Source organism: Scyliorhinus canicula, chromosome 7 (assembly GCF_902713615.1).
Source record: "Scyliorhinus canicula chromosome 7, sScyCan1.1, whole genome shotgun sequence".
Lineage (NCBI taxonomy): Eukaryota > Metazoa > Chordata > Chondrichthyes > Carcharhiniformes > Scyliorhinidae > Scyliorhinus > Scyliorhinus canicula.
Genome location: NC_052152.1, coordinates 108,595,052 through 108,619,404, shown reverse-complemented (window position 1 = coordinate 108,619,404; position 24,353 = coordinate 108,595,052). Strand labels below are relative to the sequence as shown.

Genomic DNA, 24,353 nt, shown 5'->3' with positions numbered 1-24,353 from the left:
TGATCTCGTTCATGGTTCTTACAGATAGGAAAAGGAGGGAGGAATATGAACGGCTAATGAACGAGATAATGGAGATAGATAGGGTGTACTCGAGGGTGCCCACCATGGAGGAATTGGCGAGGAGGAAAAATTATAGGGCCAATTTGATAGGCTGACAACAGGAAGGCGATAGGACAGCTGCGTAGTGCAAGAGGGGTGCAGTACGAATATGGAGAGAAGGCGAGTCGAATGTTAGGGCATTAGCTGCGGACTCGTCCAGGGGATATTGAAGATATGGACTGAGGCAGGGAATGTGGTTTCGGAGTCGGGGAAGATAAAGAGACATTTAGGGATTATTATGAGGAGCTGTACAGGGCGGACTCGGGGTGAAGAGGGAGACATGGGAGGGTTCTGAGATGAACTGGAGTTTCCACAGCTGGAGGAAGAGAAGAGGCAGGCGCTAGAGGAGCCCCTGGGGCTGAGGGAGAAAGAGTATGAAGTCAAGGAAGGCCCCGGGGTTGCCTGGCGTAATTTTATAAGGAATTATAAAATTTTATAAAGAATAAGAATTCGCGGCGAACCTGCACCACACCTCTTGGAGGTGGTTAATAAGGTGCTGGAGAAAGGGGAGATGTCGGAGACGATGATGGAGCAACGATCACGTTAATACCAAAAATGGGGAAGGACCCACTGGAATGTGGGTCATATAGGCCCATATCTTTGTTAATACAAGGGCAGCACATGGCACAGTGGTTAGCACTGGGACTACAGCACTGAGGACCCGGGTTCGAATCCCGGCCCTGGGTCACTGTCCGTGTAGAGTTTGCACATTGTCTCCGTGTCTGCGTGGGTTTCACCCTCCACAACCCAAAGATGTGCGGGTTAGGTAGATTGGCCATGCTAAATTGCCCCTTAATTGAAAAAAAAAATTGGGTACTCTAAATTTATATATTTTTAAAAAATTGTCGTTAAATACAGATGTGAAAGTGCTGGCTAAATTGGTGGCGGGAAGGATGGAAGGTTGTGTCCCGGAGGTGGTTGCAAAGGACCAAATAGGCTTTGTGAAGGGCAGGCAGCCTTCTAGTAATATAAGGAGGCTGTTGAATGTGATTATGACCCTGTCGCAAGCTAAGGTTCTGGAGATGGCGGTGTCTATGGATGCAGAGAAGGCATTTGACCAGGTGGAGTGGCAGTACCTGTTTGAGGTCCTGGGAAGGTTTGGGTTTGGGTCGAAGTTTGTGCGCCTGTTATATATAGCACTGAGGGCGAGTTTGCGGACCAACGACATGGGTTCACAGAACTTTGAACTGCACAGGGGCACAGGTGCCTGCTGTCGCCACTGCTGTTTGCGCTGGCTACAAAGCCTCTGGCAATGGCTCTCAGGGGGTCGGAAGAGTGCAAGGGATTACGAGGGGATGAAGGGAGCATTAGGTGTCGCTCTATGCCGACGACCTACTATTGTATGTTTCGGAACCGCTGGAGAGAATGGAGAGGATCATGTGCCTGTTGGGGAGGTTTGGAGTGTCCGCGGGATACAAGTTAAATTAGGGAAAGGCTAAGTGTTCCCGATGAATGAGTTGGGTCGGTGAGCCAATTTAGGGGGAATGCCATTTAAGATGGCAAGAGACAGGTTTAGATACCTGGGGATTCAGATATCGAGGGAATGGACGATGCTTCACAAATAGAAGTTAACAAAACTGGTGGAAGAGGCTAGGGAGGATCTCAAGAAGTGGGACACGCTGCACTTGACTTTGGCAGGGAGGGTCCATGTGTTGAAGATGAGCATTCTGTCGAGGTTCCTGTTCATATTCCAGACACTCCTGATCTTTATACTGAAGGCCTTCTTTCGGAAACTGGACCCAATTATTTCAGACTTTGTACGGGCAGGGAAGGTGCCAAGGATTAAGATGACACTGTTACAGAGGCTGAGGCAGCAGGGAGGGTTGGCATTGCCGAACCTGCTTCATTACTATTGGGCGGCCAATGTGGAGAAGGTGAGGTGATGGTGGGAAGGAGAGGGGGTAGAATGGGTTCGGATGGAGGAGGAATCCTGTTAGGGGTCCAGCTTAAAGGCTTTAGTGACGGCAGCATTGCCAATGGCGCTGAGCAGATACCCGGGGAGCCCGGTGGTGCAGTCCATGGTGAAGATCTGGAACCAGCTGAGGAGGCACTTTAGGATAGAAGGGATGTCGGTGTTAACGCCATCGTGTGAAAACCACTGTTTTGAGCCCGCGGTTTTGCGGGGGGGGGGGGGATAGATGGCACATATAGGAAGTGGAGAGAAGTGGGGCTGGTTCAGGTGAGGTAGTTGGAGGAAGGGTTTGCCAGTATAGATGAATTGAAGGAGAGGGTAGAGTTCCCGAGAGGAAGTGCGTTTAGGTACCTGCAGGTAAGGAACTTTGCATGGAAGATTTGGAAAGAGTTCCGCAGGTTGCCGAGGTACAACCTGCTGGAGCTACTGTTGCTTCCGGATGTAGAAGGGGAGGGAAGGATCGGAGACACAAACAGGTGGCAGGGAGAGCAGAGAGATGAGCTGGTGCGGAAGATTAAGGAGAAATGGGAGGGGGAGGTTGGTCGGGAGATAAACTGGGGAGTATGAAGTGAGGCGCTAGGAAGGGTAACTGCAATCTCCTCATGAGCAAGGATAAACCTGATACAGTTAAAGGTCGTACACAGGGTACACATGACGCAGGCAAGAATGAGTGGATTCTTTCAGGGGGTGACAGACAAGTGAAAAATGGAAGGTTCTGGAGCTGCGAAAAGTTGGAGAGATTCTGGGCGGAAGTGTTCGCGGCGCTAGCTAGGATAGTGGCGGGTGGGGGGTGGGGGAGGGGGTTGTGGAGAGATGGAGCCAGACCCTTTGGTGGCTCCATCACTCCACCCCCCCCTCCATCACAGCCTGGTATAGCAACTGCTCGGCCCAAGACTTCAGAGGGTCGTGAACATCACCCAGTCCATCACACAAACCCGCCTCCTATCCATTGACTACACCTCCCGCTGCTTTGGGAAAGTGGGCAGCATAATCAAAGACCCCTCCCACACGGCTTACTCATTCTTCCAACTTCTTCCATTTTTGGGATATTGGAGAAGCCAATGTAGGTGGGTGGGTGAAGGCTGATGTTGTGGCTTTCGCCTTTCTGATTGCCCGGAGCCGAATCTTATTGGAGTGCCACCGGGGGTAGCGGCCTGGCTGGGTCACTTATATAACTTTCTTCAGCTGGAAAAGATCAAATACAATTGAAGGGGTTCCAGCGGATGGTTTTGAGGCAAGGTGGAGAATGTTTATGACCGTGTTTGAGGATTCGTTCGTCGCGGGGTGGGGTGGGTGGCGAAAAAGGGGAAGCATTTGTACAAGCTTTATCGTCGTGTGTCGGGAAGTTTGTTTCTCAAATTGTTAATATTTTGTAACTTTTCAGATATGTTAGAAATAAAATATATTTTAAAAAAAAGGATATTTGCGTTGGTTACGATGTACAAGTTATTTCCCTCTGTATCGATCCACCCTCCCCACCCCTCTTGATATCTGCCCCCTCCTTTTGTTGCTTCAGGGTCCTTTCCTAGGTTGCTTATTATTTATTATACAATGAGCAGTTATCTTTGATTTACATGTTAGTGGTGCTTTCCACTTCTTCTTCTTCTCTCCCCCCCCCCCCCCCACTTTTGTCAATTGGCCTAATTTCCACCCCCCCCCCCCCCCCTCATTCTACTTTGAGCATTTTTTTTGTGGGTTTTGTTGCTTGTGGCCTTGTTTTAGGCCCCCTGATTTCTGCATTGGCCATTTTCCAGCCTCTCTCCCCGCCCCCCCCCCACTATATCTCTGACCTTCTCCCCCCCACACACCCCCCCGTCAGTTTCCTACAGGCTCGTTGGCTCTGGTGCCCCCCCCCCCCGCCACTGTTCACATTTATCCTGATGTGGAGATGCTGGCGTTGGATTGGGATGAGCACAGTGAGATGTCTTACAACACCAGGTTAAAGTCCAACAGGTTTGTTTCAAACACTGCTTTCAGGGCACTGCTCCTTCCTCAGGTGAATTTATCCTGACTGGGTCCGGACGAGGTCCCTGGTCGTGCGCTCAGATCCTGCGCGGACCAGCTGGCAGATGTGTTTGCGGACATCTTCAACCTCTCCCTACTCCATTCTGAGGCCCCCACCTGCTTGAAGAAGACCACCATCATATCGGTGCCAAAGAAGAACCAGACAACATGCCTCAATTAACTACTCGTCCTGACATCGATCATAATGAAGTGCTTCAAGAGGTTGGTTATGAGGCACATCAACTCCAGAATGCCTAGATGCACTGCAATTCGCACACTGCCACAACCGGTCCACAGCAGACGCCATCTCCCTGGACCTACACTCATTCCTGGTGCATCTCGACATCAGGTACCTATTTATTGACTATCGATCAGCCTTCAACACCATAATCCCAGCCAAGCTCATATCAAAGCTCCAAAGCCTAGGACTTGGCTCATCACTCTGCAATTGAATCCTCGACTTTCTGACCCATAGACCACAATCAGTAAAAATAAACAACAATACGTCCTCCATAATAGTCCTCAATACCGGGCCCCCATAAGGCTGCGTAATTAGCCCCCTACTATACTCCCTGTACACGCGCGACTGCATGGCAAAATTTGGCTCCAACTCCATCTGTAGGTTTGCTGATGACATGTCCGTAGTGGGTCGGATCTCGAACAACGACGAGTCAGATGACAGGAGGGAGATAGAGAACCTAGTGGAGTGGTGTAATGACAACAATCTCTCCCTCAATGCCAGCAAAACTAAAGAGCTGGTCATTGACTTCAGGAAGCAAAGTATTGTACACACCCTGTCTGCATCAACGAGGCAGAGGTGGAGATTGAAGACAACTTCAAATTCCTTGGTGTGCACATCGCCATAATCTGTCCTGGTCCACCCACGTCGACGCTACGACCAAGAAAGCACAACAGCGCCTATTCCTCCTCGGGAAACTAAGGAAATTCAGCATGTCCACGTTGACTCTTACCGACTTTTGCAGGTGCACCATAGAAAGCATCCCATCTGGCTGCATCACAGCCTAGTATAGCAACTGCCCGGCCCAAGACCGTAAAACGCTTCAGAGAGTCGTGAACATCGCCCAGCCCATCACACGAACCCGCCTCCTATCCATTGACGACACCTCCTGCTGCTTTGGGAAAGTGGGCAGCACAATCAAAGACCCCTCCCATGCGGCTTACTCACTCTTCCAACTTCTTCCACTGGGCAGGAGATACAAAAGTCTGAGAACACTCACAAACAGACTCAAAAACAGCTTCTTCCCCGCTGTTAACAGACTCCTAAACGACCCTCTTATGGACTGATCTAGTTAATACTACACTCCTGTATGCTTCACCTGATGCCTGTGTCTATGTATTTACAGTGTGTACCTAGTGTTGCCCTATTACCTATTTTCTTTTCATGTACTAAATGATCTGTTTGAGCTGCATGCAGAAAAATACTTTTCACTGTACCTCGGTACACTAACAATAAACATCCCCTCCAATCCAATCCTCCACTTCCGGGAAGAACCTGCTCACTCAGGTTCTTGTCAGGTGTGCTCTGTGCACCACTATGAGCTGCATGAGGCTTAGCCTTGCGCATGAGGAGGTGGAGTTGGCTCTGGTCAGTGCTTCGTTCCAGAGTCCCACCCTACTTCCATCCCAGCTCTTCCTACCATTTTCCCATATTTCATCCAGTGGGGAGTGTGTCCTTTCTAATAGTCATCCGTACAGGTCGCTGCAGTTTCCCCTCCCCAGACCGTCTGCGTCCAGTAGTTCCTCTAGCATTGTGTTTCTTGGGCTCTGTGGGTAAGCTATTGTCTTCTTGCGGGGAAAGTTCTTGACCTGTAGATGTCTGAGTTTGTTTCCGTTAGGTAGCTACAGTCTCTCCGTCAGTTCCTCTAGGGTCGCTAGTCTGTCCTGTGTGTAAAAGTCTCTTAACAGTCAGTGTCCCCCTGTACTGTCTCCACCTTTAAAAGGTGGCGTCAAGCATTGCTGGTGTGAACCTAGGCTTGCTGCAAATGGGGCCGTGGTGGACATTTCGGTCAGACCGAAGTGTTGTCTCATCTGGCCCCAGGTTCTCAGGGTAGCTACCACCACTGGGCTTTTTGAGTGCTTTGTTGGCGGGGATGGGAGCGCTGCCGTGGCGAGGGACCGCAGGGCCATTCCTGTACAGAAGGTCTCCTCTATCTTTACCCATTCCGTGTCTGGGTCCTTCACCCATCCCCTCACTCTTTCTGCCGTGGCTGCCCAGTGGTAGTACTGTAGGTTGGGAGGGCCAGGACCCCCATGTTGCTTCTTTTTTGGGACTTTATAAGGGATCCTTGGACTCTTCCCTCCCCCCTCCCCAAACACCATAATCATCTTGTCTATCGAGTTGAAAAAAGCCTTGGGAGATGTACAGTAAGAAGTCTTACAACACCAGGTTAAAGTCCAACAGGTTTGTTTCAAACACGAGCTTTCGGAGCGCAGCTCCTTCCTCAGGTGAGGTTTTACCCTCCCCATCAGGGAGAGCGGGAGTCTATCCCATCCTTGTAGGTCCTTTTTTACTTCCTCCGCCAGACTGTTCAGGGTCCACTTGTATTTCCGTGTCTAATCATGAGCAGTCTGGATCCCCAGGTTGCGGAATTTGTTTTGGGCTAGTTTAAATGGTAGTCCCTCCAGCTCTGCCCCTCCCCCTCTAGGGCTCACAGGGAATATTTCACACATGCTCAGGTTGAGGTTGTAGCCTGAGAAGGCTCCGAACTCTCTTAGGAGTTTCAAGATTCCTTCCATGCCGCTTTGCGGTTCCAAGAGGTAGAGACGCAGGTTACCCACAGCTACCAAGACTCTGTTTTTTGTTTCCTTTTCGGATTCCCTTTCAGCCTCTCGCCGCTCTCAGGGCGATAGCCAGTGGCTAGATTGCCAGGGCGAATAAGAGTGGGGAGAGCGGGCCTCCCTTCCTTGCGTCTCCGTGCACCTGGAAGTACTCAGAGCTGGTGGCATTGGTCCGTAAGCCTTAGGGGCGTTGTATAGGAGTTTCACCCATGAGGTGAACCCTGTCCCTAGCCCAAACCGCTCTAGTACCTCAATGAGGTATTTCCACTCAACTCTGTCGAAAGCCTTTTCTGCATCCAGGGAGACGATCACCTCTGGTGTTCTCTCCCTGGATGGGGTCATTATCACTTTCAGCAGTTGTCTGATGTTCGCTGTTAGCTGTCTACCTGTAACAAAGCCCATCGGTCCTCTGCGACTACCTCTGACACGCAGTTCTCCAGCCACTTAGCTGGGACTTTTGCGAGTATTTTTGCCTCTACACTGAGCAGTGAAATTGGTCTATATGATCTACATTCCGTTGGGTCATTGTCCTTTTTGGGTGTCAGCGACATGGCGGCCTGTGTTAGCATTGGAGGCAGGCTGCCCCTCGCTAGCCAGCCTGAGAACATCTCCCGCAGGTGCGGGGGTGAGGGCCGCCGCAATTGTTTTGTAGAAGTCCGCCATATGGTCCCGCACCTACCCCGTCTGCATGGAGTTGATGCCCTCCATTACCTCTCCGAGTGCTAGTGGTGCTTTCAGCCCCCTCCTCCATTGTCCCCCACAACTGGCATATCCAGTCCGTCGAGGAACTGTTTCAACCTCTAGTCCCTATCTTCTGTCGACCTCCAGGGTGGAGTTGATCAGTTGTCGCTTAGCCGCCCTCTCTTCCCTGTCTCTACGAGCCTTTTTGGATATAATTTCTTCTCTTTTTTTTTTTTTTTTAAATTTTTTTATTGGAATTTTTTGCAGAAAATATAACAAAAAGTATAGCAAAAAGCAGTAATATGCAACTAACAGCCCCATAACACCCACAATTCCCCCCATACCGTAACATCACATGTATCACATTCCCCCACCCCCCCCCCCCAAACAAGAGAACTTAACCATAAATTAAAATTAGATAAATCAAATTTAAATAAAATAAGCTAACATAATCAACGCCCCCCCCCCCCCCCCCCGGGTTGCTGCTGCTACTGTCCCAGTACCCTATCGTTGAGCCAGAAAGTCGAGGAAAGGTTGCCACCGTTTAAAGAACCCTTGCACCGATCCTCTCAGGGCGAATTTAACCTTCTCAAGCTTAATAAAGCCCGCCATGTCATTGATCCAGGTCTCCACGCTTGGGGGCCTCGCGTCCTTCCACTGTAGCAAAATCCTTCGCCGGGCTACTAGGGACGCAAAGGCCAGCACACCGGCCTCTTTCGCCTCCTGCACTCCCGGCTCTACCCCAACCCCAAAGATCGCGAGTCCCCATCCTGGCTTGACCCTGGATCCCACCCCCCTTGACACCGTCCTCGCCACCCCCTTCCAGAACTCCTCCAATGCCGGGCATGCCCAGAACATATGGGCATGGTTCGCTGGACTCCCCGAGCACCTGGCACACCTATCTTCACCCCCAAAGAACCTATTCATCCTCGTCCCAGTCATGTGGGCCCTATGCAGCACCTTGAATTGGATGAGGCTAAGCCGCGCACACGAGGAGGAAGAATTTACCCTCTCCAGGGCATCAGCCCATGTCCCGTCTTCGATCTGTTCCCCCAGTTCCCCCTCCCACTTCGTTTTCAGCTCCTCTACTGACGCCTCTTCCTTCTCCTGCATAAGCTTGTAGATATCGGATATCTTCCCCTCCCCGACCCAGACCCCCGAGAGCACCCTGTCACTCACCCCCTTCGCGGGGAGCGCAGGGAATCCCTCCACCTGCCGTCTAGCAAATGCCTTTACCTGCAGATATCTAAACATGTTTCCCGGCGGGAGCCCAAATTTCTCTTCCAACTCCCCCAGGCTCGCAAACCTTCCGTCGATAAACAGGTCCTTCAGCTGTCTAATGCCCGCTCTATACCATCCCCGAAATCCCCCATCCATGTTCCCCGGGACGAACCTATGGTTCCCCCTTAACGGAGCCTCCATCGAGCCCCCCACTTCTCCCCTATGTATAATTTCTTCTCTAATCACCACCTTCAGTGCCTCCCAGAACGTGGAAGGTGAGACTTCCCCATTCCAGTTGTCAGTAACATTCTCTTCTCTGGCCTGTGATGTTTTCTGGCAGAAGACCTTGTCGGTCAAAAGGGCCATGTCCAACCTCCATGTGGGGCGTTGGGCATGGCCCGTCACCAACCTCACATCAATGTAATGTGGAACATGGTCAGAGATTACAATTGGGGAGTCTTCCGTTCTGACTATCTCTGGAAGCACTGATTACCTCACTACAAAGAAGTCGATGCGGGTGGAGACCCTGCATACTGGCAAGAAAAACGAGAATTCCTTCTCACCTGGGTGCGTGAACTGCCATGGGTCCACTGCCCCCATCTGTTTCATAAACGTTCCTAATTATCTGGCCATGCCTGCCGTTTTCCCTGAACTGGGGTTCAACCTATCTGTCAGCGGGTCTATGTTGGAGATTTCCGCCATGGCCTTCTTTACAAGTTCAGTGCCGTCCCAGTTGGACGTGTACACGTTCACCAGGACTACTGGTGCCCCGTCCAGGACACTGCTGACCATGACGTACCGTTCCCCCATGGTCCATAACCATCTTCGTCGCAGTGAGTATCGTCCTCTTATTTATCAATATGGCTACCCCTCTCGGCTCTCATCCTGTAGCAGGAATGGTAGGTCAGTCCCACCCAGCTCTTCCTTACCTGCAGTCGGTCCTTCTGCCGCCTTTATCTTGGACTTGATGTCGTCCCTCATCGCTTTCAGTTCCCTGGTGAGGAACATCTTCTATCCATCGGCGGCGGCGGGGGGGGGGGGGGGGGGGGGGGGGGGGGTGTTTGGGGGGGGGGGTGTTTGGGGGGGGGGGGTGTTGGGGGGGGGGTGGTGGGGGGGGGGTGGTGGGGGGGGGGGTGGTGGGGGGGGGGTGGTGGGGGGGGGGGGGTGGTGGGGGGGGGGGGTGGGGTGGGGGGGGGGGTGAGGTGGGGGGGGTGGGGGTGGGGGGGGGGGGGGGGGCTCGCTTTTCTGAGGGTCTGAGAGCATATCTATTGTAATCGGGACCCTGCTGATGATTGCTGCTCTGCTATTGCTCCGTGAGGTTCCCGAATCCGTCGAAGGAATATGTACCTCTGGTTTCCTGGTTCCTTTCCCCTTTCCTCTTAGGCATAAATCGGCGTGGGGGGATCCTGTTGGACCAGTCTAGAATGTTTCCTAATTAAGATCACCCGAATAAACGGACAGGAATGCCTAAAACTACGGATCTAGGCCAGAGCTGTGAATAGTGCGGCCTCTCTCTTGCATGTTGTCACTCTGTCTCTTTCACTCACTCTCATCGTTTTTATAACCCCGAGCACTCATTCAACGCTTTTATGGTCCCGAACTCGCCTCACTAACTCCACCTTTATAGCCCGAACTCTTACTCGTCCTTGCCACTTTTATAGCCTTGCACTCTTGCTGCTTCTTTAGACCCAAAATCACACACACACCATTTTTATAGCCTTGAACACTCTCTCACAGCTTTTATAGCCCCAAGCTCTCACTCACTTTCACCTCTTTGATAATACCGAGCTCATTCACTCTCAATGCTTTCCTAGCACAAAGTCTCACTCTCTCTCGCCATTTTTATAGCCCTGATCGTTCACTCAATCTCGCTACTTTGATAGCCCCAAGCTCTCGCTCACTCTGGTTTTTATAGCCCCGAAATCTCTCAAAGCTTTTATACCAAACTCTCACTCTTGCCACTTTGATAGCGCCAAACTCTTGCTCACTCGCACCGCTTTTATAGCCCCGAACTGTTGCTCACTCTTACTCCTTTTATCACCCCACTCAAGAGGTACACCCGCAAGGATATATAATGCATCAAGCACCTGAGAGAACAAAACGGAAAGCAAAATCAATATACAATGGAGTATGTGTGGGTCTTTGATGTTGTGCAGGAAGTGAGTTACCTGGTACCTGAGCTCCGAGTGAAATCAAAGAAGCGGTACACGACTGCCGAAACCATAATTCTGCTGGCATGCAAAACTATTATGAGTGATGTTGTGAACTGATGCCACTAAAGAAATCGACAAAGTATCTCTTTCTGATAATGCAACCCAGCGTCTATTGATACTTTTAAATTTTCAAATGTTACACCTTGGTTCAAGAAAAAGGGTGTAAAATGAACCCTAACCCTGCAATTTAATCTCGGTGGTGAGAAGGCTTTTTGAGATGATAATTTGAGGCAAAATGAATTGTCACTTGAGTAAATGCACGTAAATTCAGGAAAGCCAGCAAGGACTGTGAAGGCCAAATAATTTTTAATAACTTGGTGGGCTGACAGAGCGGTTTGATGAAATTAATGCAGTTGATGCGGTTTACATGGACTTCTAAAAGGCATTTGATAAAGTATCGCACAACAAACCTGTGTGCAAAGTTGGAGCTCATGCAATAAAAGGGACAGGAGAAACGTGGAAACCAAAATGGCTGAGTAAAGGAAACAGAGCAGTGGTGATTGGCTGTTTTTTAGACTGAATAAAGATGTATAGGAATTCCCTAGCGATCGGCATTAAGACCCCTGCTTTCTTGATTGTATATTAATGATGCAGACATGCCTGTACAGGAATCAATTAAAACATTTGCAGATGACACAAAACTTGGAAGTATTGTGAACTGTGAGGAAAATATTGCTGAACTCTAAAAGGACATAGGTTGGAATGGGTGGGAAAAGGCAGATGAAATTTAATGCCGAGAAGTGTGAAGTGATTCATTTTATTAGGAAGGATACAGGGAGACAATATAAAATAAAAAATACAATTCTAAACGTTATGGGGGGGGGGGGGGGGCGGTTTGGGGGTGGCAATGGGCGGGGATTGAGTGGTTTGGGGATCTATTCATTGAGGGCAGTTTCTCGAGCTTGGAGCGGGTGATGGAAGCAATTGAGTTGCCCACCGGGACTGGGTTCCGGTATTTACAGGTGAGGAAGTCCTTTCCTCACCTGCCGCCCCCAGGGGCTGCAGGGAAAGGTGGTGTCAAGAACAGGAATAGGAGAGGGTAAAGTGTCAGAAATTTACAAGGAGTTGATGGATTGGGAGGGAGCCCCAATAGGGGTAGCGAAGCGCAAGTGGGAGGAAGAGTTAGGTAGGGAGTTGGAGGCTGGCCTGTGGTAGGAGGCTCTGAGGAGGGTGACTGCATCCTCGTTGTGTGCTAGGCTTAGCCGTATTCTGTTTAAGGTGGTCCACAGGGCTCATATGACGGTGACCAGGATGAGCAAGTTTTTTGAAGGGGTGGAAGATAGATGTGGGCGTTATGCGGGTGGACCCGCGAATCATATCCATATGTTTTTGGCTTGTCCGAAGCTTGGGGGATTTTGCCGACATTATGTCTAAGGTTTTGAAGGCGAAGGTGGTCCTGAGTCCAGAAGTGGCGATCTTTGGAGTGTCAGAAGACCGGGGGTCCAGGGGGCAAGAGAGGTTAATGTCTTGGCCTTTTCCTCTCTGGTAGCCCAGAGACGAATATTATTAGAATGGAGGGACTCTGGGGGGGCCCCGAAACTGGCAGAGTTTCTTCGGCTGGAAAAGATCAAGTTTGCCTTGAAAGGGGTTTGCCCGGAGGTGGCAGCCGTTCATCGACTTCTTTGAGAGAACAGTTAAGGTGGCAGTAGTGAGGGGGTGGTGGGGGGCGCACTGGGGAGTGGGGGTTAGGATGGTGGGGGGTTAGGTATTCAGGGCCGGCTCAAGGCACCGGCAACTCGGGCTGTTGCCCGGGGCGCCATGTGCTAGGGGGCGCCAGACTCGGGTCCCGCGCATGCGCAGTTGGGCCGGCGCCAACCAGCGCATGCGCGGTGGCCGCACACCCCCCGGTCCGTCGGTCCGCTCCCCGCCTCGGGTCCGCCCGCCCCGCCCCCCCCCTCGGGTCCGCCCGCCCCGCCCCCCCCTCGGGTTCGCCCGCCCCGCCCCCCCCTCGGGTCCACCCGCCCCGCACCCCCCCCCTCGGGTCCGCCCGCCCCGCCCCCCCCCCTCGGGTCCGCCCGCCCCGCCCCTCGGGTCCGCCCGGCCCGCCCCGCCCCTCGGGTCCGCCCGCCCCCCCCCTCGGGTGCGCCCCCCCCCCCTCGGGTCCGCCCCCCCCCCTCGGGTCCGCCCCCCCCCCCTCGGGTCCGCCCCCCCCCCTCGTGTCCGCCCCCCGCCCCCCCCCCTCGGGTCCGCTTCCCCCGGGTCCGCCCCCCCTCTCGGCCCCGCCCCCCTTTCGGCTCGGCGCCCCCCCCCGCGGCCCCCCTCGGCCCCGTCCCCCTCTCGGCCCCCCCCCCCCCCCCAAGGGCGCCGAAGTTCAGCTTGCCCGGGGCGCCAGCAACCCTAGGGCCGGCGCTGTAGGTATTCTGTTGATTTGGTTACTTCCAGCCCTGTTGGCTTGTTTTGTTTTGTGGTTGTGTTTGATGTGTAAATATATAGATGCCTCAAATGAAATATTTTTCAAAAAGAAAAGATTGCAAGAATGGTTCCAAGGGTGAGAGATTTGAGTTATGAAAAATGAAAATCGCTTATTGTCACGAGTAGGCTTCAATTAAGTTACTGTGAAAAGCCCCTAGTCGCCACATTCCGGCGCCTGTCCGGGGAGGCTGGTACAGGAATCGAACCGTGCTGCTGGCCTGCTTGATCTGCTTTAAAAGCCAGCGATTTTAGCCGAATGAGCTAAACCAGCCCCTGTTATGTGGGTAGATTGGCAAAGCTGAAGCTGTCCGTCTTGGAGAAGGGAGGGTTGAGATGAGATTTGATAGAGGTGCTCAATATCATGAGGAATCTGGACAGTGAGAAACCTTTCCTGTTGTTGTAGGGTTCAAGGACCAGAAGGCATAGGTAATTGGCAAAAGAAGCAATGGCAACATGAGGAAGAATGTTTTATGTGCAAAGAATGGTTAAGATCTGAAATGCACTGCCTGAGAATGTGGCGGAGGCAGGTTCAGTCATGGCATTCAAGAGGGAATTGGTCATTATATGAAAAGGAAAAATGTACATGGCTACAGAAGAAAGGCAGGGAGGTTGCACTAGGTAAATTGCTCCTGTAAATGGCCAGCGAAGACATGACAGATTAAATGGCTTCTTCCTTGTGCTGTAATGATTCTATGACTAAATTATTAGTAGACATGATCAATTTCATAAATAACTATCTTTAGCTTTTTATGAAGATGGTTGTGCAAATGTTTTATTTATGTTTTTGGTTCAGTTTCTCTTCAACAAAAGAATTCCCAAATATTTTCTGTTGCTGAAGTTGCTTTCAAGAAGTTTGGGTTGCCTTTTCATGCAGGTACCACTTTTCCCTTAATAACTTGGCACTCTGTAGGAAGCCCAAATCAAACGTAATTGTAAATTTGTATCCCTATCGGGGAAGGCTTTTCTAACTGAGTTCTTGTTTGTCTGAACAGGATACAGGAGTGGGGAATTAGCTGCGAAGGAAACTTTCTCAGCTCTAGCTAACCAGTCTCTCCGTCTCAGCCTGTCTCTGTGACTGCCTTTATAGTTTTTATATTGTCGACTGTATAGTCGTTAACATTATTTTGAATTACCCTCTTGTTCCTCACTAATTGTTGATACAATGTCTGTGCTCTTTTCCAACTTCTTAGATCCACATCGTTGAAAGCACTGTGCAAATGTTTTACTTTTTCGCAGGACTTCACAACTATAGAGCTATTTACCATTTTTATTTTTTCCTTCATCCTGCTAGCTTCAGCCATTTAAAACCTAAATTTGGCATCATCTAATCATTACTTTCTTCTATTTTTTTCAGAATTTGGTATTTAAAAAAAACTCTTCTCAATATCCACATTTTTCCTGCAGTGAGCGCTCGGCAGTTTGTTTATTCAGTAATAAAAGGGAAAATGAAGTAAATAGATATGATTTTTAAAAATATTTTTTTCTTCCATCAACAATTTTGATATGAGACTTGGTCATGTCATAATCTGTCTCAAAAGCAAAATACTCTATACATAGAACATAGAACAGTACACCACAGAACAGGCCCTTCGGCCCTTGATGCTGTGCTGACGTTGGGAGTCAAATATATTCATGATTCCCTCTGACCTTTCCCTCTGATCCTGAATGATCTGGGCTCAGAAAAGGACTCCACTTTATCCCCTTATGCCTCCTCCTCAATAAACTTCAAGCTCAGCAAGACATTGAACTCTTCTTTCACTTTTGCCTCCATGCTCACTTCTGTGCCACCCTCCCTATTTCAGTGGACCCATCCCATATTCTCCATCCACCTGGTGCCCTATGGCTTCCTGCCCTTTCTTGATCTTTGTACTGAGCTGCTGGAGTGGCATTGGCATTGTCAATTTCTCTGCTCCCCTCATTCCATTCTAACCTGTCCTCTGAATTGGCTACATTTCATACTCTTGGATACAACCTAACATTATTATCAGTAAAGATTATTATCATTATTGACTTCAGTAAAGAGTACGGAGAGAGAGAGGGCGAGACTTCAGTTAAGAGCGCAGAGAGAGAGGGTGAGACTTCAGTATAGAGCGCGGAGAGAGAGAGGGCGAGACTTCAGTAAAGAGCGCGGAGAGAGAGAGAGCGACAGTAAAGAGCGCGGAGAGAGCGAGGGCGAGAGTTCAGTAAAGAGCACTTTCGGGTAAGACAGCTGTTTGTTTGTTTCAAAATTGAAAAAAACGGGAATGTGACGTCACACGCGACTGTGACCTGATTGGCTGAAAGTCAGATTCGGCTAAATTTGAATATCTGGAGTTACGGATTTAAATATTTTGATTTGACTTAGATTACCTTTTTTTAAATTGATTTGAATTATTATTTAAAATTTTTTAAATTTGACTTAAATAACTATTTTTAAATTTCAATTAAATAACTATTTTTAATTTTTTGTCAGATCAAGAGGGATAAATACTCAGTTTTTAAAAAAAATCTAATTAAATAGTACACGGGAATTGGATTTAATCTGACACAAAAACATCTTTCAAAAGTTTAATTTCAAAGGTTTAATATAAAGGAATAATTCATGGCAGGACAGCTCCAAGGTGTGGTCTGCTCCTCTTGCTCCATGTGGCAGGCTTGGGACAGTTCCAGTCCCCAGGATCAGCATGTGTGCAGGAAGTGTCTCCAGTTGCAGGTCCTGGAAGCTCGAGTTTCAGAGCTGGAGCGGCGGCTGGAGACACTGTGGAGCATCCACGAGTCGGAGAGCATCATGGGTAGCACGTATAGAGAGGTGGTCACACCGCAGGCTCAGACTCCGCAGGCAGGAAGGAATGGGTGACCACCAGACAGAGCAAGAGAGTGAGGCAGGTATTGCAGGAATCTCCTGTGGCCATTCCTCTGCAGAACAGATATACCATTTTGGATACTGTTGAGCGGAATGGCCCCTCAGGGGAAAACAGCAACAGCCAAACTTGTGGCACCATGATTGGTTCTGCTGCAGAGGGGATGGGTGATAAGTGTGACAGTACAATAGTTATAGGGGATTCAATTGTAAGGGGAATAGACAGGCATTTCTGTGGCCGAAAACGAGACTCCAGGATGGTATGTTGCCTCCCTGGTGTTAGGGTCAAGGATGTCTCGGAGCGGGTACAGGACATTCTGGAGGGGGAGGGTGAACAGCCAGTGATCGTGGCACACATCGGTACAAACGACATCGGTAAAAAAAGGATGAGGTCCTAAAAGCAGAATACAGGGAGCTAGGAAGGAAGTTACAAAATCGGACCTCGAAGGTAGTGATCTCAGGATTACTACCGGTGCCACATGCTAGTCAGATTAGAAATGACAGGATAAATAGGATGAATACCTGGCTGAAGGGATGGTGTCAGGGGGAGGGTTTCAGATTCTTGGAGCATTGGAACCGGTTCTGGGGGAGGTGGGACCTGTACAAACTTGACGGGTTACACCATCAATTTTCCGCAGTTCACACCTTGCTCTGGACATGTCTTTTGTTTCTTTATTTGTTTCATTATCACTCCATTTGGCTTTACACAGCCAACTCTTTTGTCATTTAATGTCTCCCATCTTACACCCTCTCAGAGATCTTCCCTTTTATTCTTTTTCCAGTCTCTCCCATTTATCGTGCTTAAAACATTTCTAACTTTCCAGTTCTGAAAGGCCATCGATTTGAAATATTAACTCTGCTTTTCTCTCCACAGTTATTGCCTGACCTGCTGTTTCCAGCATTTTCTATTTATATTGTTATAATCGGTTTTAAATCTAGTTGGCACTTATCATTTGCTTTTATTTATTTATTCATTGAAGTACTCTGTTTCCATTGTTTTCATTTATGTTTGTATTAATTTTTATTCAATTGATATTTTCATTTAGTAAAATCGGATGCTTTCTTCTAGGATGCCATACGAAAGTATTGGGGTATCTGCATCTTCATTGCAGCTGTAGACTTGAATGCAGTTTCCTTCACTCTGACAGAATTGCTGAAAACGTTAGATCTGAAGTAGGTTTATGTATACTCATTTTTTTTATTATTTGCCATTAAAACTGTCATTCAATCACAGGTAGTTTTTCTTTCTCTGAGATTCAAGAGTTTACCATCCACTTTAACCCAAAGTTGAACATTTATTTTTGTAAGAGTTACTTTCATTCAAGTATGGTTTTGTTGCATTGAATTCATTCTGCAAGTGTGCATGCAAAGTAGCCACATTTTCATGTAAATTGTGTTCAGGACACAGTATTAGAAGATTAGATGTAGGTGCAGGAGCTGCAGTTTAATCAGTTGAGGTTTTCAGCTTCTGAATGTAGGATGTGAGGTTGCAGTAGAAGGCCTTGTAAGAAGTCATGAAAATGGAAATTAAAAAAAGGAAAGACAACAGAATGCAGACCAAATAGGCAAACAAAGGTGCAGCTGACTCGTAAACTAGTTTTTCAAAACACAAGTGCAGAACTGGGCCAAAGGGTTTAATTCAGTGATTAAAGTGAATTATTGCTCCATAAAGTCCCTCATATACGGTAAAAGAGAATGTATGTTTGTGTTCATTTGTCGGTCTTGGATTCACTAAAGTAAAGGCCAGCTACATCCCTAAAAGGGGAAAGCATCAGCAAGCATGTTCTTCTATGGCTTGCTCAATAGTTTGGTAAATCTTGTTTGGGAAATGTAATGAACTGAAAAGGGCTCTGAAAGAAGTGGGAAAGAATGCTTCAGAAAGGAGGAAGTATAAAACACAGGACAAGAATAATGATGTGTTAGTTCAGAGAAAAGAATGAATAAACATGATTCCAAGAAATTTGATAGACAAGTTGATTATAAGTATAAATATGGAGACAGTGTTCTTCTGCCAACATCGAGAGATATAACCGACTGATCTGGAGTATGAACATCTTAATCTGGCCTGAGAGCACCTTCAATCCTGCTCATTTGTATCTGAAACTTGCCCTCTGCAGGTAGAAAACACGCCTTGAGAGGTAGAGTAGTAGAAAAATTATACTCTGGCATCCTGATGTTGTATGTATTAATTTAATAATTTTTGATAAATTTTGAGCTTGACCCAGATGAGTGTATTTGCTGCATACTTTATTTCAGTCATTGTTTTAATAATTTTAAGAGCAGAACTAGTGAAACAGGCTCATCAAAAATCAGATAAAACTTTTAAGTAATTTGTTTTAATGTGCACTGCTGTACATTTATGAATCTGTGTTATTGCTGCAAGTCATAGATGTGACAAATTAATTTTTTTTTCTTTCCTTCCTGAAGTGTGACCGAGTTCTTGCAGTTGCTGAAGAAAATGGATGTAAACTTGGACACTGTTAGCACTAAAGTAAATTCAGTGGTGTTGAAACTGGAAAAGAAGTATCTTGTTTTCACTGCACTCTTTGAAAAATTTAAGAGGTAACTTTTAAAACCAATTTGTTGTTACCGTTTAACTTCTAAGCTTACAATTATGAAGAGTACAGGAGTGCATGCAGGAACAACACCAGACATACCTAAAAATAAGGTCAACCTGCTATAACACAGGACTATTTGCATTCCAAGCATAATGTAAGCAGCATGTGATAGACAGAGCAAAGCAATGCCGCAATGATTGGATTAGATCAAAACCCTGTAGTCCTTCCACATCCAGCAGTGACAATTAAGCAGCTAACCGGAGGAAGAAGTTCCACAACTATCCACATCCAAAACAATGGGATGCAAAAGACGAGGCTGAAGTGCCGAGTTGATGATCAATCCCTATCTCCTCCTGAGGTCCCCAGCATCACAGTTGCCAGTTTCCAGTCAATTTGATTCACTCCCTGTTAAACCAAGAAATAGCTGAATTCAATGGATAATGCAAAGAATATGGCCCTAATAGCATTATGACAGTGGTGCTGAAGACTCGTGCTCCAGGACTATCCGAACTCCCTAGCCAAGCTGTTCCAGTGCAGCTACGGCACATCCATTTAACAACGTGGAGAATTGCCAAGATTTGGCCTTCCACAAAAAGCAGGGCAAATTCAATCCGGCCAATTAACCAAATCGCCGCCCAACCTGATCAGTTTGCTTTAGATCATCAACAAAGTGATGGAATGTGCCGTTAACAGTACTATCAAGCAGCAGGTCCACAGCAGTAACCTGCTCACTGATTCTCAGTTTCACAAGGGCCACTCAGTTCCTTACCTTGTTATAACCTTGGTCCAAATCTGGACAAAGGAGCTGAAGTTGAGGTGAGATGTTAGGGCAGCAGGGTAGCATGGTGGTTAGCATAAATGCTTCACAGCTCCAGGGTCCCAGGTTCGATTCCCGGCTGGGTCACTGTCTGTGTGGAGTCTGCACGTCCTCCCCCTGTGTGCGTGGGTTTCCTCCGGGTGCTCCGGTTTCCTCCCACAGTCCAAAAGATGTGCGGGTTAGGTGGATTGACCATGCTAAATTGCCCGTAGTGTCCTAATAAAAGTAAGGTTAAGGGAGGGGGTTGTTGGGTTACGGGTATAGGGTGGATACGTGGGTTTGAGTAGGGTGATCATGGCTCGGCACAACATTGAGGGCCGAAGGGCCTGTTCTGTGCTGTACTGTTCTATGTTCTATGAGTGTGACTGCCCTTGACATCAAAGCATCTTTTGACCAGGTGTGGCATCAAAGAGCCCTCGCAGAACTTAAGTCAATGGGAATCAGTGAAAATTCTCCCCTGGTTGGAGTCATAAACATAAAGTCAGAGGTGGGGATGTTTGCCACTGATTATTCCATAATTTATCAGTGCCATTAGAAACTGGTTAGAGACTGAAGCCATCCATGTCCATATGCAACAAGACCTGGAAAGCATTCAGGCTTGGAGTGATAAGTAATAAGTAACATTTGTGTCAAACAAGTGCCAGGCAATGACAGTCTCCAACAAGAGAAAATCTAACTATCATTCAATGACATTACCATCACAGAATCCCTCACTGTGGGTTACCATTCATGAGAAATTGAACTGGACCAGTCATTTAAATGCTATGGCTACAAGAACAAGTCAGGCTAGGAATTCTGTGGCGAGTAACTCACCTCCTTCTCCCCAAAGCCTGTCCACCATTTAGAAGGCACAAGTTATGAGTGTAATGGAATACTTGCGAACTGCAGAAACTCACCAAAGTTCTTTCAGCAGCACCATCCAAGCCCACGACCTCTGCCATCTAGAAGATAAGGGCAGCAGATGCATGGGGACACTGCCACCTGCAAGTTTCCCTCCTAAGCCACGTACCACCCCAACATGGAACTATATTGTCATTCTTTCACTCTTCCTGGGTCAAAATCCTGGAACTCCTTCCCAACAACACTGTTGGTGTACCTACATTATATGGAATGCAGTGTTTCAAGAAGGCGGCTCACCATCACCTTCTCCAGGGCAATTAGGGATGGATAATAAATGAAATGAAACTGAAAATCGCTTATTGTCACGAGTAGGCTTCAATTAAGTTACTGTGAAAAGCCCCTAGTCGCCACATTCCAACACCTGTTCGGGGAAGCTGGTACGGGAATTGAACCGTGCTGCCTTGGTCTCCTTTAAAAGCCAGCGATTTAGCCTAGCCAGCAATTTCACATCTCGTGAAAGAATAGAAAAGTTGATCCATTTACAATGAGGAAAGTTGCGATGGTGACTTTAATGTTTCCTGTTAACATGTTATTATTAAAAATGGATTGTGAATGAAGATTAAATTTTATGCGTTAACTTTAGGTACAGTTGGGCAACTGATATTCATTGGGATAGGTGTCAAATGAGGGAATCATTAAGAGAATATATTTAGCTAAATAATTCAGAGTAATATCTGCCTAATGAAAATTTTACATAACTGGAATGAATAGTACAGCGTAATTCATTATGAAGAAGTTGCAAAAGAACAAAAGTGTCCCAGGACCAATAAAGAAGATGGGGGGAAATCATGGGCAATTCTTAACTCACCTCCTCAGATGACCAAGACCAGTCTAAGTGATCACAGGTACTATGTGACTATTCACTGTAAACTCAATTTGACTTCTACATGATGTGAAGATGTAAGACCGAGGTAAGGAAAATGAATACTCTCAGGTTGAGAGACTTTGGAATTCTCTTCCACAAAAGGTGGTTGAGGCCTAGTCTTTGAATATCTTTAAGGCAGTAGATAGATTCTTGATAAGCAAGGGGGTGAAAGGTTATCAGGGGTAGGCAGGAATGTAAAGTTGAGGTTGAATACAATTAGATTGGAGACTTCCAGTGGTGTAATATAGGGGGCAGATGTGCACGAGGTGGCTCCTGCTGGAGTATTGTACCGTTGCCACTTTTCTTGATACTGTGGATTGTTTATTCGTCGATGACCCATTTTGTTATCGGAATAGAGGTCTTTTATGACTGAAATGCGCAAAATACAATAAAATTGGTCATGATCTTATTAATGTCACAAATAGGCTTACATTAACACTGCAATGAAGTTACCGTGAAAAGCCCCGAGTCGCCATACTTTGGCGCCTGTTCGGGTACACGGAGGAAGAATTCAGAATGTTCAATTCACCTAACAGCACGTCTCTCGGGGCTTGTGGGAGGAAATGGGAGCACCCGGAGGAAACCCACGTAGACACAGGGAGAATGTGCAGACTCCGCACAGACAGTCACCCAAGCCCGGAATCAAACCTGGGTCCCTGGCACTGTGAAGCAACTGTGCTAACCACTGTGATACCATGCCGCTCAAGTGGCCTATTCCTGCTCCAAATTCATATGTTTGTGATTGCTGCCCTAGCCAAGAACTGGTCCAGCTCCCTTACGAAGGTTTGCACTCAAAACACAGGCAGGAAATATAGTCCAGAAGCTAACTACTCACTGGGAAAAGGAAGAATCACCTAACATCAGGTATATTCCTCTCTTGCATAGTTTAAGTGCATGACTCCTGGTCCTCACCAATCTCTCAAACTGAAATACCTTCTTCATAGATACACAATCCTGCCCTTTCATTATTTTATGTACCTCTATCAGGTTGTTTATATGTATGCTGCTATCCAGTAAATAGACGTAGACTTTAAACCTAACTGAGTAACAAAGGTCCTTAAAACTAGGATTCATTTTCATAGTTCTCCTTTGGCATTTTCAAGACCACCAATTGAGGATGTTAAATTGGATATAGTCCTCCATAAGCAGTTAATTAAATAACCTGTATAATGACAGAATGGTTTCCTTTGATTTATATTGAATGGTTGCACTACCATAACACAAATACGACTTTTCTGCACTGCTGATGATTTACTGATCAGTGCACAATAATGAATCAATCTTTTTCTCAAACCAATTTCAGTTTACTTGCCTCTTTAAGTTATAAGTACTTATTTTCTTAATTCTTTCATGGGACGTGGGCATTGCTGACAAGGTCAGCATTTGTTGTCCAACTCTAATTGCTGTGGAGAAGGTGGTGGTGAGCTGCCTTCTTGAACCGCTGCAGTTACACCCACAGTGCTGTTAGAAAGAGAGTTCCAGGATTTTTATTTCTGTGACAGTGAAGGAACAGCGATATAGTTCCAACTCAGAATGATGTGTGTGTGGGTATATGTCCATGCAGGTGCTGGTGTTCCCAAGCATCTTCTGCCTCTGTCCTCTCAAGCAACACAGCTTGTGGGTTTCAAAGGTGTTGAAGCAGTCTTGGTAAGTTTCTGCAGTACATCTTGTAAATGGCACCTCATGTACCACCGTAGGAAGTCGGCAATTTTTCCTTTTGTTGGGATGATTGATGCTAGTCTTATAGCTGTGCTGGAACAGCTTAGCTACAGGCATGGCCTTGAGACAAGTTGTCAGGGCTGGTAGCCTTCAGCCATTTCTTGATTTCATGTGATGAATCAAATTGGTTGGAGCTTGACATCTGTGATCCTGGAAACTGGTGGAAGGGGCCTCAGTGGATCATCTATTTGGCACTTTCAGCAGAAGGTGTTTGCAAATGTTTCAGCCTTGTCTTTTACACTAATATTTTGCTTCACAAGTGGTCCTGTGTTCTAGCTTCACAGGGTGGACAGTTCATTTTAGGTATGTGTAATGAATGAAAAATGAAATGAAAATTGCTTATTGTCGTAAGTAGGCTTCAAATGAAGTTACTGTGAAAAGCCCCTAGTCGCCACATTCCAGCGCCTGTTCGGGGAGGCTGGTACGGGAATTGAACCCGCGCTGCAGGCCTGGTTCTGCTTTACAAGCCAGCTGTTTAGCCCACTGTGCTAAGCCTTGCCCCTCATGGCATGTGTTCCTGGATTCTTTTTTGAGCCAGGGTGAATACCCAGCTTCACAGTAATTGTAGAGTAGAGGATATGTCGTGCCATGGGATTACAGCTTGTGATTGAATACAGTTCTGCTACTGATGCCCCACAGTGCCACATGGATGTCCAGTTTTGAGTTGCTACATCTGTTCTGAATCTATGCCGTTTAGGACTGGTCATGCCACACAACACAATGGACAATGTGAAAACGAGACTTTGTCTTCATGAGGACAGTGCAGCGGTCACTTTTACCAATATTGTCATGTGCAGATGTATCTGCAACAGGTAGATTGGTGACAATGGTATCAAGTAGGTCTATCTCTCTTGTTGGTTCCCCCACCACCTGCTACAGGCCCAGTCAGGCAATCGTGTCCTTCAGGATTCGGTTAGCTCGGTCATTAGTGGAGCTACCAAACCACTAATGATGATGGACAATCAAGTCCCCCACCCAAGGTATATTCTGTGCCCTTGCCACTTGTGTTTCTTCCATTTGGTGTTCAACATGGAGGAGTACTGATTCATAGCAGAGGTAGTAGGAAGCAATCAGCAGGATGATGCCTTACCCAATTTTCACCTGATGCCATGAGATTTCATGTGGCCTGAAGTCAATGCTGAGGACTCCCAGAAGCACTTCCTCCCATTTACCACTGTGCTGCCAGCTCTGGTGGTCTATCCTGGATTAATAACTCAGTGATGCTACCACTAATCTACTCTATTCCCATGCATGACACTGCATTTATCTAGGTTCATTGCCATTTGCTACTTTTTGACCTGGTGCATCTAAATT

General features: G+C 47.5%; 1 protein-coding gene across 1 annotated transcript in view; it reads left to right on the top strand.

Moving 5' to 3' along the window:
• Positions 1 to 24,353, top strand: part of rb1 (retinoblastoma 1) — a 477,115-nt gene that overhangs the window by 41,218 nt on the left and 411,544 nt on the right. Inside the window, exons 3-4 of the mRNA XM_038802634.1 lie at positions 17,250 to 17,353; positions 18,608 to 18,742. Coding sequence (XP_038658562.1) covers positions 17,250 to 17,353; positions 18,608 to 18,742 — 239 coding nt within the window. The remainder of the gene's footprint in view (positions 1 to 17,249; positions 17,354 to 18,607; positions 18,743 to 24,353) is intronic.